General features: G+C 48.5%; 1 protein-coding gene across 6 annotated transcripts in view; it reads right to left on the bottom strand.

Moving 5' to 3' along the window:
- Nucleotides 1-3,334: 3,334 nt before the first annotated feature.
- GBF1 (golgi brefeldin A resistant guanine nucleotide exchange factor 1) overlaps nucleotides 3,335-17,628 on the bottom strand; it is a 101,205-nt gene continuing 86,911 nt past the window's right edge. For 4 of the 6 annotated variants that reach the window (XM_035329319.1, XM_035329322.1, XM_035329321.1 and 1 more), the window contains 18 exons: nucleotides 17,196-17,289; nucleotides 15,383-15,559; nucleotides 14,835-14,899; nucleotides 14,590-14,713; nucleotides 13,945-14,016; nucleotides 12,477-12,571; nucleotides 11,868-12,021; nucleotides 11,424-11,646; nucleotides 9,666-9,829; nucleotides 9,093-9,339; nucleotides 8,499-8,698; nucleotides 7,894-8,044; nucleotides 7,409-7,539; nucleotides 6,638-6,739; nucleotides 5,972-6,085; nucleotides 5,580-5,757; nucleotides 5,252-5,389; nucleotides 3,335-4,990 (listed from right to left, as the gene is read on the bottom strand). In XM_035329319.1, coding sequence (XP_035185210.1) covers nucleotides 4,704-4,990; nucleotides 5,252-5,389; nucleotides 5,580-5,757; nucleotides 5,972-6,085; nucleotides 6,638-6,739; nucleotides 7,409-7,539; nucleotides 7,894-8,044; nucleotides 8,499-8,698; nucleotides 9,093-9,339; nucleotides 9,666-9,829; nucleotides 11,424-11,646; nucleotides 11,868-12,021; nucleotides 12,477-12,571; nucleotides 13,945-14,016; nucleotides 14,590-14,713; nucleotides 14,835-14,899; nucleotides 15,383-15,559; nucleotides 17,196-17,289 — 2,716 coding nt within the window. In that variant the 3' untranslated portion in view covers nucleotides 3,335-4,703. The remainder of the gene's footprint in view (nucleotides 4,991-5,251; nucleotides 5,390-5,579; nucleotides 5,758-5,971; nucleotides 6,086-6,637; nucleotides 6,740-7,408; nucleotides 7,540-7,893; nucleotides 8,045-8,498; nucleotides 8,699-9,092; nucleotides 9,340-9,665; nucleotides 9,830-11,423; nucleotides 11,647-11,867; nucleotides 12,022-12,476; nucleotides 12,572-13,944; nucleotides 14,017-14,589; nucleotides 14,714-14,834; nucleotides 14,900-15,382; nucleotides 15,560-17,195; nucleotides 17,290-17,628) is intronic. The other 2 variants (XM_035329320.1, XM_035329325.1) reach the window with 1 other exon arrangement.

Raw genomic sequence — 17,628 nt, 5'->3', positions numbered from 1 at the left:
TAACCCTGTTTTTTCCCTTTCGGTTGCCGCGAGGCGGCGGCCCTGCGGGGCACCGGGACGGGCAGCGGCTGGGGCCCTCGGCCGCCCCACTGCCCCCCTCCCGCCCCAAGCAGCGCCCCGGGTAGCAGGAGCCAGCTCCGGCCGCCCGGTGCAGCGGGCACGGCCCGCGAGGAGCATCCCGCTCGCTTCCTCCCTGCTGCGGGGCGTGAGGGAACGGGGTTAGCGCGGCCCGGACCGGCCCCGAGGTCGCTGCACAGTTTGTGTCGCAGCTCCATTGCCAGCGGGCTGCGTAATGGGCACCTGCCCGCACACACGGTCCTGACCCCGTCAGGGCGACCTCTCCTTCGTCAGGCACTGCACAGCCGGGCATCCAGTCCAGCTGCCACCCACCAGCCCCGCTGCCCCGGGAGCTTTCTAGTTGTCTTAAATGGAAAAGTTAAATACAGAAGAGGAAGTGTGACTTCCCCTGGCAGTGGCGAGGGACCAGCAGCCGCGTTTTCCTGCCCGCAGCCCGGCACTAACACACCCTCCTTCCCTGCGGCAACCAGGGGCATGTGGCTGCAGGTCCCAAAGCTTCCAGTGCAGCCAAAGGGTGCAGGTGGCCCTCCGGTCCTGTGGCTGCCTGCGCTCCTCCTGCAGCCAGCAGGGACCATCATGCCTGCCTGGGCCCAGGGGAAGAGGAAAGACAACCCTGCGACGCCATGCTGTTGGCCCCCTGCTGCCCCCAGCTCAGGTTATACAACCCCGGGCACAGTATTGCACACTGGGACTTGTAGTCCCTGGAGATCTCCCTAAAAAACAAGCCACACTGGCTCCTTGAAGGCCCAGCGTCTTTCCCTGCTCTGTAGCATGGCCATGCCCCCACCTCTCGCGGCAGGATGCTGTGCCCCACAAGTTCATTTCGTGCTCCCACACCTGCCTTTGCCTTGCTGCCTGCCGGGGGACATCGGGGCCGACCTTCGCTCCTGGCAGCCCCACGGCGGCACGGCGGTGGCAGGAACAATGCTGCCCAGTGTGGTGGGCACCGGGCCAGTGCTGCAGCTGCTGCTGCCTCCAGCAGCCTTTGTGGGGCCGGGATTGTTCCTGGACAATGGGTCGGGCAGTGCAAAGCCAAGCAGGCTGCTTTGCATGCGCAGGTGGTGCGGCGCAGAGCGGGACGCGTTTCCAGGATGCTTCAGGCTCTAACAGGAGCAGGTTTCCCGACGGAGCTCAACAGGTGGCGTTTCCAGGAGCTACGTACTTATGGAAAAGTCAGGTCACTTTTGGATGACACCTCACTGAAATCACTGAGTACGCTGAGCACACAGCCTTTTTTCCTGTTGTTAATACTGCATCTGAGTAAAAGCAGCATTGCTTCAGATTCTGCACCTACAAGTTTCAGCATCAAATTTACATTATTCAGCCAGAGCTTATCTTTTAAATAGGGCTTTCTCATGCTAGAAGGCTTCATACTGAGGACAACACCAGCTCCACAGTAAGCCCTTCTATTGACATATGCTGATTACTGACATTTATTCCTGCTCTCTTTCAGCTGCGGAAGTTCTTGATGTACATTGGAACAGCAAGAGGCAAGCAAACCCAAACTACTGTGATGTCTGTCCAGCATCCTCTGGAACAACAGTGAGTCAGACCCGTAAAAATGAGAAAGAAGTCCAAGTCTAGCAGAAGTGGATGCTGGGACGAACTTGAACGCTAGGGCTGTGACCACCCCTGCTCACCAACAGCCGCCGGCAGCACGGCTGTTGTGTAAATCGAGTTACAAAGAAAAGTCAAGAGACTTGATCGATAAAACTGTATTTATCACACAGCAAGTGCTACCTGTCAGGCGATCCTTGATCTCCTCTGAGCTCACACTAAAACATTTTTTTTTCTGTAACACTTGAAGCCTCTTTATTGCAAAATCCAAACAATGCTGAAATAAATTTATCTATTTTTCAGCCCATTCCTATTTGCACTTTAGTGAAAACTGTTTAAAGTGCAATTTTGTCTTTCCATCCTACATTCTTTACATTCCAGTCCCACTGCCTGCAGTTTCCTCGGGTAGCTTTTGCTTTGCACCCTCACTGAGTTAAGATACAGGGATCTAGGTACAAATTGGGTTTGCAAACAGCTTAAAATGCAGCATCCTCAAAACAAGTATCTTAAGGCAACAGGAAAAACTGGGCTTTGCTGGTAAACGACAGCAGTCCAAGAAGTCAAAGGACTGTCCAGGGATCAGAGGGCAGCAGTGCTGACATACAAGCACTTCAGAGTTGAGCAATGGCTTATGAAGAGTTAATCATCTAAAGGCTTCAGCAAGCGGTTTGGAGACAGCTTAAACAGAGCTGTAAATAGAAGTCAAGCCTTGAAAACACAAGACAGAGAGGTGGGCTGGACATACCAGCACCATGGGCAGGCAGGGCAAGGGCTCAAATGCATGAAGGAAAGTGTCTAAGGGCAGGAGGGAAGCCATGGCTTTGGTAGTGGAGGGCGAGGAAGAGGTTACAGGAATAAAAGTATTCAAAGAATGGTAGAAACAGGGAAAGATATCCAGGATTTATTAACGGGGCTTTCCTAGCAAGCGCATCACATTTCCATTACGCAATATTTAGACCTTTGACCATGAATTTCAAACAAACTCAGAAGTTTTTAAACTCCTTATTAAGCCCATAGGAATCCTCTGGAATCCTTCCGAAAGGGAAGGCATCAGTGCCTTGCACAGCTCTAAGGACATTGTGTGGGTCTTGCCACAACAAAGCAGAAAATATCAGGAGGGAAGCATCTGTGGCTGCCCATATCCACGGCAAGGATTAGCCCTGGAAGGCTCCAGGATCTCATGCCCTCACCAAGTCGGAGTCCTATCAATGGAAATGAGGATTTCTTCCTTGTCAGAGGAAAAAGGCTCCTTTCTCTGAAGTGAGCCACGCTGTCACCGAGGTCTGTGTTCTGGCTGCGTGCCGAGATGCCGCAGGGCATCTGCTCTTCAGCCCTCATTTCTGTCCTCAGTCCTGGCTGTGCATGAGCACGCACCATTACACCGGAGATCTCCCAGCTGACACCAAACTGCTGCCACAAAAGCAAGAGCAGCCTTAGTTGTTCCAGCTCCGCCTTGACCTTGGTGGAACCACTCCTGCTTCTCCTCTGGATGGCCCCAGCCTCCACTACAGCCTCCTGGCTGAGCCTCCCAGCTGTCAGCACGTCCCTCCATGCTCCCCACGGACAGAGCACCCTGCTGGAAGCGTTGGTGCATTGAGCCAGGGCAGAAGGGCACAGCACCATAACAATTCAACTCTCCACTCGTCCCAGAGCTCTGGGCCACGGAACCACAACAGAAAAGCAGCACAACACTGGAACGTTCATTTACAGGATGTATTTATTACACTGTAAAAAGTCCATTGGATTCGTAAGCCATTTACTCCATATGTACACTGGCTGTACTGCCACCCCAACCTTAGGTTCCTCTCAGTACAGCACACGCTGGGTTGGAGTCAGCTCCCACACCCCTCCCAGTCACCAGTGGGATTTCTGAAGCTGGTATTACTGAGAATTTAGCCAACCAATTTAGAGGAGGAAGAACTGAGATGCAGTGCTTGCCAGGCAGCCAGCTCTGCGTTGGGCACGAGGCAATGGAAGAGCAGGACACCCCTGCTGCACGGCACAAGCACGGGAATGACTACCAGGGACTTGTGTTGACTTCAGTTACAGGAACACCCTAGGTGGAGAAGGAGGCAGGCACCCAACAACCAGAAGATGCAGAAGGGCACAATCTTGGCAGGAGCTTCCAAGAGCGAGCTGCTCCTCTACCAGCAGCTGCCACAGATCCCAGCATCTTCTCCAGCCGAAGAGGAGGAAATGCCCTGGGGCTGGACACTAAGAGGCCAATGCAGCGAGCGGTAGAAAACACAGTATGGCTGTGCACCCCAAGGGGAGTAGCTCCCCAAACGCTGTTTGAGAGATGGCCACGGTGCTCTGCTCTCAGCTCACAGGGCTCTGCCTTTCCCTCTCCTCTACTTAACTAGGCAGGGCCCTCTGAATTTGCTCCCTCCTTCCAGAAAGCCTGATTATGTTTGCAGGACGAGGTGGGGAAGGCAGCGCTGTGCCTACCAGGCTGCCCTGCTCCCTACCTGGTTAGGGGATTGCTGTGATCCACGTTGCAGAAGGAAAGCATGTGGCTACAGCAGACAAGAAGCCCTACATCGCAAGCTGGGAACTATGCTGCAAGCAATCATCTAGGCAAAAGTCTCAACCTGCTGAGCCCAGGCATACCCAGAGCCCAAATAAAGCAGTGCGACCAGAAGCGTGGGCAGGAAAGGTAGGGAACAGCTGGGGAATTGTCCAGGGACTGGACTGAACCATCTGAGAGGCGGTCTCGTAGCGCTGCCCCTCTCTGGTGTTACATCAAGGATTTTTCCCTCTTTGCCAGATGACGTGGTGGCAGCTTGGTCCCAGGCTGCTGGGTGGGGGTGTTGCCTGGTCCCTGAGATTGTGAAGGCAGGAAGGAACTGGTCAGCGGAACTGGATACCCAGAAGGCTGCAGTCAGGGGTTTTGGGGCAGTTGCCACAAGAAGGGAACGAACGTGATGTGCTCCGGGGAACTGCAGCAGCTGCCCTTCTGCTCAGGTTAGCATCATCTTCTAAAACAAACATGCTCGCTACCAGAGAACATTTGGCCAGCATCCTCTACCCAGAGCTTCCTCAGTGGACAGTTCTTGCACACCCTCAAGCTAATTGACTTCAGAGGTTGTCATGGGGTCAGTGGGCCGTGGAGTAGCTAAGAGAGGAACAGGAGAGGTGGCTTCTATTAGGGCTGGATTGAGAATGATTGGCAGAGTCATAGGCGGCACCCCAACCTGCAGGGGGGAGGCAAGGGGCTGCAGGATGAGTGGTGGCTGTGCTGTTGTAGGAGGTACGTCTGCAACGGGGCTTGCCTTGGTTGGAGCTGATGCTGTGAAAGGAGGAGAGGCAGAGGTGCTGATGGTGGGTGATGCAGGTGCAGTGGCTCTCTCAGACTCTGGAAAAAGGAAGAGACGAAAATACAGCCTTACATGGGCCTTAACAAAGCCAAGCCAGGCTAAGGGTCAGCTCAAGGACCTTTTCAGACTTTCCCCATCCACGCGCCTTCGGGCCTTGAGAAGCAGGTGCCATTCTGCCCCAGCCTCTGCCCCCAGTAACTTCCACAAGAAGGCCGCAACCAATCCATTTAGAAGCAGGATCAACAGCACAAGACAACTTGATCACGCGAAAGCAAGGAAAAATAAATCCATGGACTCACCAGTGGCACCCATTTCACAGGGCTTCTCCAAAGGTCCTGCGTGGGTGGCTGACCTCACATCCCCCACGGGAGAAGGGGGCAGGGCAGATGCTATTGATTTCTGAGGATGTTGCTCCATTGGTATGCTGGGGACAGGATCTAGGAACACAAACAAACAGTGAGACCACACACCAGTCTGCTCCCTCCTTTTGCCTACCCTCCGTTTGCCCTCCTCATGCCAAGCTCTGCCCCTATCATCTCAGCACCACCCAGGCACTATGGCAGCTAAGTACAAGGTGCAAGCGCTGGGCCCAAGACCTGTCTTGTAACGTTTCTCATCCCTTTGTACCTTGGATGACTGTCTGTTTGAAGAGCTCATCTCGAAGCCTAGGTAAGAAGCAGTCAATCCTCTCCCAGGTGATCTCCCAGAGATCCGAGTACCCCGTCCGTGAGTCAGCACTGTGGAATATCCCAGCCGTATCCATTACAAGCAGCATATTCTTCAGAGATTCTGGGATGGCCTCCAGCTGTAATCAGAGATACTCCTCAGGACACAGAGGTGGGACATACAGCAATGAACAAAGGCCCTAAACAGCTGATGGGCCACATTGGAAACAGGCCAAAGGGAAACACCATGGAACAAAATTGTTTTGGAAGGGTTAAAAGGCTAAAAAAGACTTAAAAGGTTAAAGACCATGAATGGTTGCTCCAAGCACTGCAGCATCACTTTTAGCACCTTACCAGTAAGTCACTGGAGCCAGCATGCATGTATTTGTCCATGAAGTCCAGGATTGTCAGCCACAGGGCAGCAAAAGTGGTCAGTGAGAGCAATGGGGAAAGATGTTGTAGGAATACCTAGAAAAGAACACAGCTACTGTCAGCAAGCAGTATCAGGACTGCTGCTCAAAGCTTGACAAGCTTATTGTGCAAATCCAGAACTCTGCCTCCTTGTTGTAGGCCAGGAGCATGCACAGGCCAAGCCCACGGATACCAGGGGCCTCCTTTCTGAGCTGCACAAGCAGAAGAGTGGATCTTGTCTCTTTTGCCTGAGACCACTCAAGTTTAATAATCACCACCTCTTCTAGCCCTTCTGGCTTACACTTTTAACATGCATCATTCCACCACTGGAACAGACTGCCTTCTGTTGAGCTGAAATACTTCTCTTCGTTGTTCATAAAGTCACAAACTCCTTCCTGTCAGCTTTTCTGAAGGTCAGAATCATGAAGACAGCTCTGGAAAGAAGGCAAGTCCCAACAGGAGAAGGTGGTGGAGAAACTCAGCTCTAAAGACTGTGTCAGACTAGCAAAATGACACCCATCCGGGTCAGAGATGCTGAGAAACAAACAATTTGGTCCTCTCTGTGCACATGGTCTCCCCTGAGCTTTCAGACAGCAGAAGCAAGCTCACCTTGGAGAGCAGCGTTGAGGCTCTCATCCTAGTCTCTTCCATCCCACCAACATCAGCTGGGCTGATGTTCTCGAGGAGCTTGGTGAGCAGAGGAAACAGCACCTGTTGGATCAGACATGGATATTTTTTGGTTGAAAAATGATTGATGACATTTTCAACAAGCAGCCTTAAACAAGGAGCTGGCCTTTTTGGGACATTCTAGATAAAGAGTGTGGGAGAAGCAGTGAGAGATGGAAACTTCAGCCTGGAGAAGAGAAAGCTCCAGGGAGAACTTATAACAACTTCTGAATGCCTAAAGGGGACTATAGGAAAGGGGGCGGGCGGAGAATATCAGGGAGCATAGCAATAGGACTCTCTTTAAACTAAAAGAGAGTAGATTTAGATTTGATATAAGGAAGAAATTCTTTACTATGAAAATGGTGAAGAACTGGAACAGGTTGCCCAGAAAAGTTGTGGATGCCCCGTCCCTGGAGGTGTTCAGTGCCAGGTTGAACTGGGCTTTGAGCAGCCTGGTCTAGGATCCTTTCCAGCCCAAACTATTCTATGATTCTATGAAGAGTGGGGACTAATTTCCAAGAGGCTCTATCAGAACGCTAAGCAGAGAGGAACGTTTCACAGGAGCAACGTAGGGAAAGACTCGTCTATTACAGTGAACAGACTGCTCAACAAGACGATGATGAAGTAGGATGCCATTCTGCCAATCCTACACAGAGCTTTGCTCTTCATGACAGCACTGTCCTGCCTGCATGCCCAACCCAGCTAGGAGGTTACCTTGTTGAAGCAGGATTCCCACTCCAGGGCATCCAGGGCCTGCAGGTCATGTACCAGGAGGGCCCGCTGCAAGTACGTGAGAGCTTGCATCCGCACCTGACGTCGGGCATCACAGCACAGCCAGGCAATACCTGCAAGAGAAGGATCCAGTGTAGAGCCCACGGATAAAGTGTCTCATTCCCACTCCCCCAGCCTAAGGTGAAAAGGTTAATGAAGACCAAACACTCTGGGGCAGGGGGAGGGATTATACTTGTTCCAGGTCACAGACTTGGAATCTACTGTCAGGTCTAGAAGTAAGCTGGCAGCTAACTCATGCTAAAGATACCTTTCTGAATCTGACCCAAGTTCTTAATCCAATTACAGCAGACCCTAAAAACAACCTCTGCCTGCTTTCTGAAGTTAACTCTTGGCTCTTCAAATGTCCTGAGTGCTGCCTTATATTGGAAGTCTCTTTGCTCACTGTTATCACAAGGGGATGACTTTACCCTGTAGCAAAGGACACCAGCAGTTGGACCACAGTGTTCGTGAATCTGCTTCAATTTTCCTCCCTGCAGGCTCTAGATGGCGTTGCTCCTCTGCCCAGGAGCTGTAGATGGTAGCAGCTCGCGTGTGCAAGGTGTGCATGAGGTCCAGGAGCTGTAAGTCAAGCATCACATTAAATAACACACGGTACTTAAATTCTTCAATCAAACGTGGTCTCTACTCTTCCCCAAACCAATGCTAAGAGGATCTCCTTTTGTGGGCTCTCTTCCACCCACAAGCTCACATGCCCTGTCAGACTCCACACTATCTCCCACATAAACCTCACATCTCCAAATGCCCTTGATCCACATTTATCGTACCTTCTACAGTGACTCAGTTCCAGGCACCCACCCTCCTGGCTTTCCACTGCTCCTCTGCTGTTGCCTGTCCAAACTGCAGTCTTCCCCTCTCACTGCAGAGCTACACACTGCCACCAGACCTACCTTTTGCTATTTAGTATCCACTAACCCAAGATGCACCCTCCCCTCCCCTCCTAAAGGATCCCAGTGACTCCTTAACAAGGCCCTGAGTATGGGAAAGGAGAGGAGGAAATCCTTGCTATACTTACGTCCTGACTAACCTGTAAAGACACAGTGTGGTAGCTGGCAGGGATGCTCTCATCCTCGTCCTCATCACTGTGTGTGTGGGCCTGGTGCTGGCTCAAGACCCGTGACCGCCGTGTGGAGCTCTCCTTTGGCTTTTTTTTTAACCGACTGGATTTACTATCATGCCTGTGGCTCTTTCCCCTCTTCTCCTGGGACTTGTAGCCTAAAAAGTGAAAGGTGGCAACATACCACATACACACTCCACCACAAAAGGTTCCGCCATTCAGTGCATGCAGAAGCCACCTTTTGATACCCCAGTGGAGGGTTCTGTCCTGTGAAACGACAGCTACCCACTTTAAGAGGTTCCCAGTGCCCTTCAGGAACAGCATTCTGCAACATGAAGTCATGACTCCTGCTGATACTGCTACCTTTACATTAGCTGCAGGTCTCCCCTATACCCCAGTGACACGGATAAGAATACTTGCTGTCACCAAGAGCCAGGAAACTTATCTCGCAGCAGAACATTTTCTGGGGCCTGGAGACTCATTCCCCAAGAGTACTTCACACTTCCCTTCACACTGCCTGGCCACCCCAAACCAAATCAAAGGCTATCTTACCCCCATTCAAGCTCGCCTCCACAAAGATGCGGATGGTTTTGACACAGAGCTCGAAGTTCTCGGGTGTCACGTGGGCAGCATCTCGCACGATGAAAGACAGAGACTCCACGCACTTCATGAGAGATTTTGTGTCATGCGGGCCCAAATCCAGCCCCACAGTCAGGCTGTACTGGTTGACAAGAGGAGATGGCCCCAGCCTGTTGAGCCCAGCACTGGGTTTGGAGGTGTCGATGTCATCTTTCCCCACCTGCAGGGCACAGCAAGAGGGAAGTAGGAAAGGTTCGTGTAGTAAGCAGTACCTCATGCACTTGCCAAAAGGGACTTTCTTCTGAAACCAACAGGTTATGTCATTTCTGTAGGACCCCATTTCCCTTTCTTCCCCATTTGCCTGCTAGCTTCCTGCCCTGTCTGCATCTCCTCCCTATCCTCCCTTTACACTCACCTTCCTTTCCACTTCGCTCCATTTAGCTGTATTTTCTACTGTCTTACTCTTTATCTCTCTTCCACACACTCTTCTCAAAACCACGCCAGAATCAGTTTTCTCCAGGCACCAGAAGCCCCTTGGCTACTCACCACTAGCCAGCCACTGTTCATCATATCCACATCTGTCACTGAGCGATGCATCTTGCCTGGCTTCCCATGGTCTGTGTACACCTCTGAGTCAGAGGTGTAGCCACGATCCAGGCTCATGTCACTTGGATGATAGGAAGAGGAGACCTCACTGTCCGACTGTGCACCTTGAAGACAAAAGGTATGGGTTTTAAGAGAATGAACTTAGAAGAACAGCTGTGGGTAAGGGAGAAGCAATCCAGATCACCATCAGCCTACAGCCACCCGTGGGCCCTGGAAGAATCTGGGCCAGAGCTCTCCTCCTGGGAAAAGAACAACTGTGAGAGGAACATGCACAGGAGACAACAGGAAACAAATCTTGGGCCATGTTTCTTCCCTGTAGGTACACCTGGCTTTCCCCTTCAGAGGAAGGGGACTCCCCATCCTCTGCTAAGTCGCTTGCCAAGTTGACCGTGGATTTAAAAGGGCAGAGTTCAATGCTTTGGGCCTGGGGGCAGAAGCAGATGTACCACACGTTTTAAGAACTACTGGAGGTGCTAGGTTCAGCCAAAGCAACTCCAAAAGTGCAACACAGAATGACACAGCTCACATGCCTGAGGTCAGTCAGGCAGCTCCATACTAATACAGGTGAAGTATTTTGCACAGACAACAATCCACTTTAGCATGTTCCACACCTCTCAGATATACATACTCTGAACTTCAGGATAACTTTACATTTCATGCGTCCAAAGCACAGAAATCATTTCAAGGGCCAAATTTAAGGCACTGACATAAATGTTAGCTTAAGAAAAAAATATTTTCTCAATCATTCAACATTATCTAGAAACCCACCAGCACAGACTAGCTGTGAACACAACGTACCAAACACTTGCAGGAGGTAAATGCTTTGATTTGCAAGGTGTCACAGTCACGCAGTTTGTTCAAAAGACAGCAAAGACAGAAGCAGTAAAAATGAGCTGGGAGAAAACAACCTAGTATGAGCCCCAGAAGGCAAAGGCCACAGGGATTTTGTAAGATCAGGTTTTCCCAAGCTGTTTAGCATAATGCATCAGGACTTAGCAAGGAAGTTCTAGAAAAAGCAATGAGGAAAACAAAGTCTTCTAGGAAAGTCCTTTTTTTGATGTTTGCTTTAGAAGTCTGAAGCTGTAGGCCTCAAATACACTGCCAGCTGGCTGAAGTGGAATGGGAACAGTTTGCTGAAAAGACAGTCTTCTAGCACGGTTGAGAGAAGTGGGAAACATTGGGTTGGTCTTGCGGGCATGACTCAGGCACTCTGAACACAAATGGATTTGGAAATAGAAGTTTAAATAACAATTCCATTTACAAGATCCTTAAAAGAAGGGACAGAAAGGAATCAGTCCCACAAAACAGGAACAACAGCTGGGTTTACATTACACACCCAGATGAGAGATTAAGCCTGTATTAGCCATGGCACCGGACCACAAGCACCAGAAAACGTTCCTTGGGGCAGAGCAAAGACCTTCTAGGGCTGCTACAACCGCTATCAGTTTTCCTCCCACTGCTCCCCCAGGGACTAGCACCTGGACTGCTGCTCAGAATAGGAAGAGATGGCAGAGTATAGACAGGGACAGACCATGGGGTAGGAGTGAACAGCAGGTGCTGGTCTTTAATCTTCCTAATGTAGTTTAATATCAGCTTTGTTTTCTTGCAGTCCCCTTTGCTAATTGAAAAGCTTGAGGAAGCAGCTGCTTATCTGGCAGGCAGGCATCAAATTTCCCAGCAAAAGCTGGCCTGTCTTACCTGTGTCGTTATCTGCCCTTGCTGTAACCTGCAGGGCTGCAGGTGGCTTCACTCCAGACCCAATACACTCCAGGAGGGTGAAGAGCGTGTACCAGTCATCCCCAGAGTGAATGTTGGCAGCGTTGGTCTTCAGTAGTTCATGGAGGCCATAGGCAACCTCATGGCTAACTCTGCACAAAACGTTTGGCTTCATCATGAGCAGGATACGTAATGAGAGGAGAACCTAGCCACAGAAGGAGACAAAGAACAACAGACCCTATTGTTTACACTCCCTTCTCCAGCTAAGTCTACCTCACTTATTTAGGGCTACTTGCAAGTGCTGTTTGTTGTTACCTGCAGCACAGACAGGCTGAATATGTCCGTCCAACAGTGATTGGTTTCCTGTTTTGCCAGGTGTAGACACAAAAAAAAAAAACAGCAACTGACCTTCAAAAAATCTCTTACCTGTGCACTGATTTCTTCCCGACGAAGGAGCCGAATTGCCAGCCTCAGCAGCCCCACCACTGCCCTCTCCACCAAGAAGCAGAACTCCATTGCATGGACACAGAGATGATAGAGGTGGTCTCGGACAGTTTGCCAGACACATGTCACACGGTCCCTAGCCACAACAAGGAAGAGGGAAAGGGTAGGGTGAAAGGAGATGAGAAAAGCAGGATCCAGCTATTTCTTCCCCCTAGAACTCCTCACAGCCTGCTACTTCATCACTTTAATGAAAAGCTCCAGCAGAGAGATATCAGAACAAGCACACAGAAACAACAAAGCTGTGAAGTTTCTTATTTACTTCATTACTCTCAAAGCAATCAGGTGGGAGAATTCTCCCTCCATGGTTCAGTTTATGTTCTCCGTATCTCAGGATATCAAGCAGTAATTCACGGGTGAATAGTACCTACGTTTGCATATGCTAGGATAGAATTGCTAAGCCCTGAAATTACAGCCACATGCTGCTTCAGTTGGCAAATCAAGCACATAAGGAACTCATTCCCTAGACCCAGGCAGCAGCTGCAGTAAAGCAGGGACATTTACAGTGAATCTGAATGTATTTCAAGGTCATACCTATTCTCTAGCACAATTCTCAGAAGCATCTCCAAGCAGAAGGCAGCATCCTCTTCGTCATATGTCTCCTCATCAGGAGTCACAGAGATTAGAGCCTAGAAAAGCCAAGAAACATTTGTGACTCGCAGCTCCTCAAAACAGGAGGATCAATGAGGACCAACAGAATGCTTCAAGTCTGGGCAAAACAGCAATCCAGTATCTGGGGAGGTCATGCACAGCCCATCAGAAATGCATTGGACGTCACAGGTCAAGCTAAGTATATGGGAAATCCTATTTTATTATGCAAGATGTAATATTAACTTAAATAATATTAAGCTCTGACAAAGTCTCTCGGATGGGAAGACTTCTGAAAGCCAGCAGCTTCTTGCTAAGCATATGTGAAGCACAGAAAAGGTAGACGTATGCAGGAATGACTACAAATACCAGAGGTGTTCCTCTCAAGCCATCAACTTGCCTACGAAGGGAGAATTCCTGATGTGATAGGAGTAAGAGCAAAATGTTCTGAGATAGCACATGAAAACTCAGTCACTACTTCCCCAGGTGGGCCAGCGACGTACTGGTCTTTGTGCAATCCAAGCAAGAAGTTCCAGTTAAGCTGTTTTAAGTACCGTTCTTTGGGTTTTACTTATTTGTCATTCTTATTTTAAAACTTAATACCTATTCTTCCGAACCTCTCAAGAACACCTTGATAAACAAATCTCTCCTTTGTTTTAGTACAAGTCCCAGTAGTGTCACGAATGAAGCTAGTGAACTGCAATCACAGCGGCCTGGCGGAACCATAGAATCAGGGAGCACACACTGCTAGCCCACACAGCATCAGTGCAGGGGTTGCACTGTGCTGTTTGCTTTTGGAAGTGGTTTCTCTGCTACACATCAATAGGCTTCCAGTGAGCAGCTGGCACATTTGTTCCACAACCTGCAGTGGTCTCAAACTCCACAACAACCTGAGGAGTTACTACCAGTTACTACCATCCTCCCCCAGGGAGATGAGCTTGTCTAGCCTAAAGGCTAGTGAGCCCAGCCTTGTTACATCTCCCACCACAGCCAGGTTTCACTCTACCTAAGGGCACACAGTCAAGTATTTCTGATCAGCTCTTGTCTCTAAACTGGCTTTCTACAATGTTCTCATTAGGCACACGGCACACCAGAAAAGGTGTGAAAAAGCACCGTCTACAGCTTCAGTTCCTACACAGAGCTACAAATACTTTCAAACACTTCCTGTAATCTTCTGAAGACTTTCAGAATGCATTCCACAATTTAATGTCTCCCTCTGCTGCTAAAGAAATTTTGTCTGCCTGCATAGAAGTTACACATAAAAAACAAACTAATGGCTGGTTTCATATCCAAAATAGGTTCAAGACATCCTCTGAGGACAGAGGAGCTATGTGAGTACACAGCACACATCCATGATTGCTCACAGCATACTTGCCCCACCACCAGTCCAGTCTTTGCCCAGTATCTTTCTCACCTTCATCAGCTCCTGGAGGGATTCAAGTTGGAGGAATTTGCTTTCTGTGATCAGCTTCTCAGGATCACATTGCTGCAAAAGATAGAAAAGAGGATGGTTAAGTCTAGACAATGTGGAAGGCATACAAACCACAACTTGCTCCAATAGGTATTGAGAGTGACTTCAACACAACTACCTGAAGGAAAACTGCTGCCAGCTAGCTCACTACTTGAACAGCAAATACCCCTAACAGACCTGATCTGTGCTAGACATATTTTAACAGATAACTCTTTGCCCCTTAAAAAGAAGCCTCTGCCCACAGACTGATCAACCCCCCAATCCAGATTTTGTTGGCAACATATGCTTTCAGACTGTCTTGGAAAAGATTAGTTATTTGAGAGTTTATACATTTGTACTTAATTAGCAGATTAAGACGCCAAGGGCAGATCCCAGTTTATTTATAAGAATTGTTCCTATTTTCATGTTAGCATGTTTGTACAACACAGCACATAAGACCCTTTAGCTGGCAATTACACTCCTCTGTAGTTTCTTGTAATTTCCAAGTCCTCTGGAACCTGCCATACTGCCCAGAAGCATACATTGCCCAGAAGCAAGCAGCATTGTCACCACAAACAGAAGCTCATTCTTTTACAGCCTTTAAGTTACCTTTATGCATTCAAGAGCTGCTCGTTTTGCCTCCTGTGTCTCTGTAGATGGCCCTCTCATACCAGATTGCTCTGTCCCACTAAGGGTGAGCCAACTAACAAAACTCAGCACTGTAGATTCACCACTGCAAATTGGAAGACACCAGCATCAGTGAGAAAACAAAACAAAAAATCATGCAATATTATTCCTCCAGCATTGAGGGAGAATACAAAAAGACAACTGCCTGAGCTACCTGCACCACTCACCGGTTAGATGGTGTCTCCTCACGTTGCAGATAGATTTTGCCATTGGGATCCACAAAATCTTCGACCTGGAAGACAGACCAGAAGATGTATACATTCAGTCGTCTACTTCTTTGTAGCCTGTTTTTGTTACCCCTGTAATGTTTCACTTGATGATGTAACACCACACTCAACCATCCTCAGCTCTTCAACCCCTACCCATACATTGACTGGTCTCCCTCATCTGGCAACACAAATGCTGTACTTGAACACTTCATGCCTACAGCATGTCCCTCTTCTATACAACATTCAAAATTTGGTCAAGTAAAACAAATACTGGAATTTCTCAAATACCATAAAAGGTAAAATGAGAATAAATGAAACACTGTGAAACAAGCTGGAGCCTGCATGTAACTTGAACATTACATGATTTGAAGGCTTTCTAGCTCAGCATACGCTGTACCAAACCCAGGCCTCTGCAAGAGAGATTTCCTCCTCTCTGAACTGGTTCTCTGAAAAGCCAGCTTCCCACTCCCCGAGTCTTCAATTACCCATGAGCTGGTTATTATTACCTCCACCATGGCCTTGGGCAGCAGTTCTGCTCGGAAAAGCTGAAGCATGGCCTCCATGATGTTTTTCCAGCCCTCCCGCAGAATGTCACCGTGGCGATGGGCCAAATGAAACACAGTCTTTGCTGCAATATGGGCCTTGGGATTACTTCCAAAAACAGTCGGCAGGTTCTCAATAGACTGCAGGAAAGAAGAGGGGGTGGTAGTCGGCAAGAGATGTTTCTTTTTCAACAGAAATTAGGGCAGACTGTTCGGGTTTGGCTACAGAAAAGACAACAATTCTTTGTACAGGGCTGTGGATAACTAACTCCTCAGCTTACATTTGCTTTGCACAAAAACAAAGACATGGTGGCTTACCTGACACAAGCTGAACCACTGAGGCATTCAGACACAAGGTCTTCAAGAACAGCAATGATACAGAGCATTTTTAAAGTGCTTGCTGAAAACTCACTCATGTTAATTCATAGGGCGACAGGAACTCATTCCAGGATCAAAGCCTTCTACAAAAATTACCATAACTCGCCTGGAGGCAATCATTATCATTCGAGGTGCAAACTATATCCGAAACTGCTACTGACTTACAAAGTTACACTTACCACTAGTTACCAGCAAGTTAATCCCCTCCATATTCCTTTCTATTCCTCTTCTTTCAACCAAAGCATGCGCAGCAGTTGCAGCATTCAGAGAGGATACCTGATCACCAGGGTGATTTGTCCCAGGAAGCAACTAGCAGCTAAGTGACACTTTGCTGTTCCTCTGTTGCTTTCTAACAGTTGCTTTCTGTTCTGTCTCCTCAACCCCTGAAGACAGACCCTCCTTCTCCCCTTCCACCAGACTGTCTCTCAAATATTTGTTCAGTTGTCATATTCCACTACTGTCTCCAAGCCCTGCAGGAATTTAGGGCAGCAGAAAGTAATTGGTGTAGTTGGAATCTAGCCAAAGATAAGAACTCCCAGCTCTCTTCAAATCCAGAATTCCCTGATTCTACAGCGTCACCAAAAGACATACTTTCTTAATTTACACAGACCTAGGACTGCTCTAGATTCCAGTCTCCCAACTAGATGGGATGCAGCTGGCAATAGCTGGTGCCTCTGAGGGCTTGGTGTAGTTGCTTCTACTGTGTAAATCTGCGTCAAACAGTTGTTTCATGGCAGACATTCCTCTGCTTGTGTTATCTGTTGGTAGTCTCAATGTTTAGTATGCTTGGAGAGGATTAAGTATCACTGTTGTGAGCTGCAGAGGAAGTGGGGACCTAAAGCAACCCCATCGCTAAGGATTTTTTTTTGTCTTCTAATCGTCAATCTGGTACTCTTTCACTGCTACCAATGCCAAGATGCAAGTGATATAAAACAGCCAGGCCAGACAACACAATTTCCCAATAAAAAGAATGTATGATTTTAGAACAGCCTAATTCCACTAACTGGCCTAATTTGTAGGACTGTTCTTTTTCAGATATCCATATATCCCTTTAAGGGATTTCAAAGATCACTTGTCTTGGTCACTTTAGACCCATGCCTTCAGTCTTGAGTGATCTTCTTCCAGCCCCTGCCTCTTTTTTTTTTTTTTTTTGTGGTGTATGTGGTGCTGGTGGTTATTTTGCAGTTCTATTCTGCTCACTGGGGATCTTGCACAGATTCTCAGAACAATGCTGTGGGTTTCTTTGCAAGTTCTGACCTTAGAAAGGAATTGCTGCCATCTTCTTAGCACAAAGCATGGTCCCCACACACTATCTGTCAAAAACCAGGCTGATGCCTGATGAGGAAGAGAGCTCCAATATACTAAAAGCCATACTTTTTTTTCCCTCCTTGCAACTTACCTCACTGCTGAGGGCTGTAAACTTGCAGAGAGAAATTATGAGATTGTCAAATACATCACTAAGGCCATAGTGAGCAGAAATCATTGCACATTTCCTGGAGGAGGAAGAAGAAAACAGAAGAGAATGTAGTAACTTGGCAGAGGTAAGTCTCTCTACAGGACAGCAAATCAGATACCTCTTTGCTGATGTTTTAAACCTTCCCCTCCACACACTCATAATATAAATGTATAAAGTCTACTCATGTATAAAGTCTACTCTTACATCAGATAATCACACTCATCCTCAGATCCTGGAACCCTGATATTCATCTGTGATGATGCAAGGATCACTCTCAAGAAGAAAGTCCAAACAGACGTACCAGCTGCAGCTAAGCCAACACACCTAACTTAATGTCTTGACATAAAAAGTTGCTGACATTTGCAGTAGTGTTGAA

Source organism: Oxyura jamaicensis, chromosome 6 (genome assembly GCF_011077185.1).
Source record: "Oxyura jamaicensis isolate SHBP4307 breed ruddy duck chromosome 6, BPBGC_Ojam_1.0, whole genome shotgun sequence".
Lineage (NCBI taxonomy): Eukaryota > Metazoa > Chordata > Aves > Anseriformes > Anatidae > Oxyura > Oxyura jamaicensis.
Note: the sequence above shows the minus strand (reverse complement) of the source record. Positions and strands in the feature narration are given on the sequence as shown.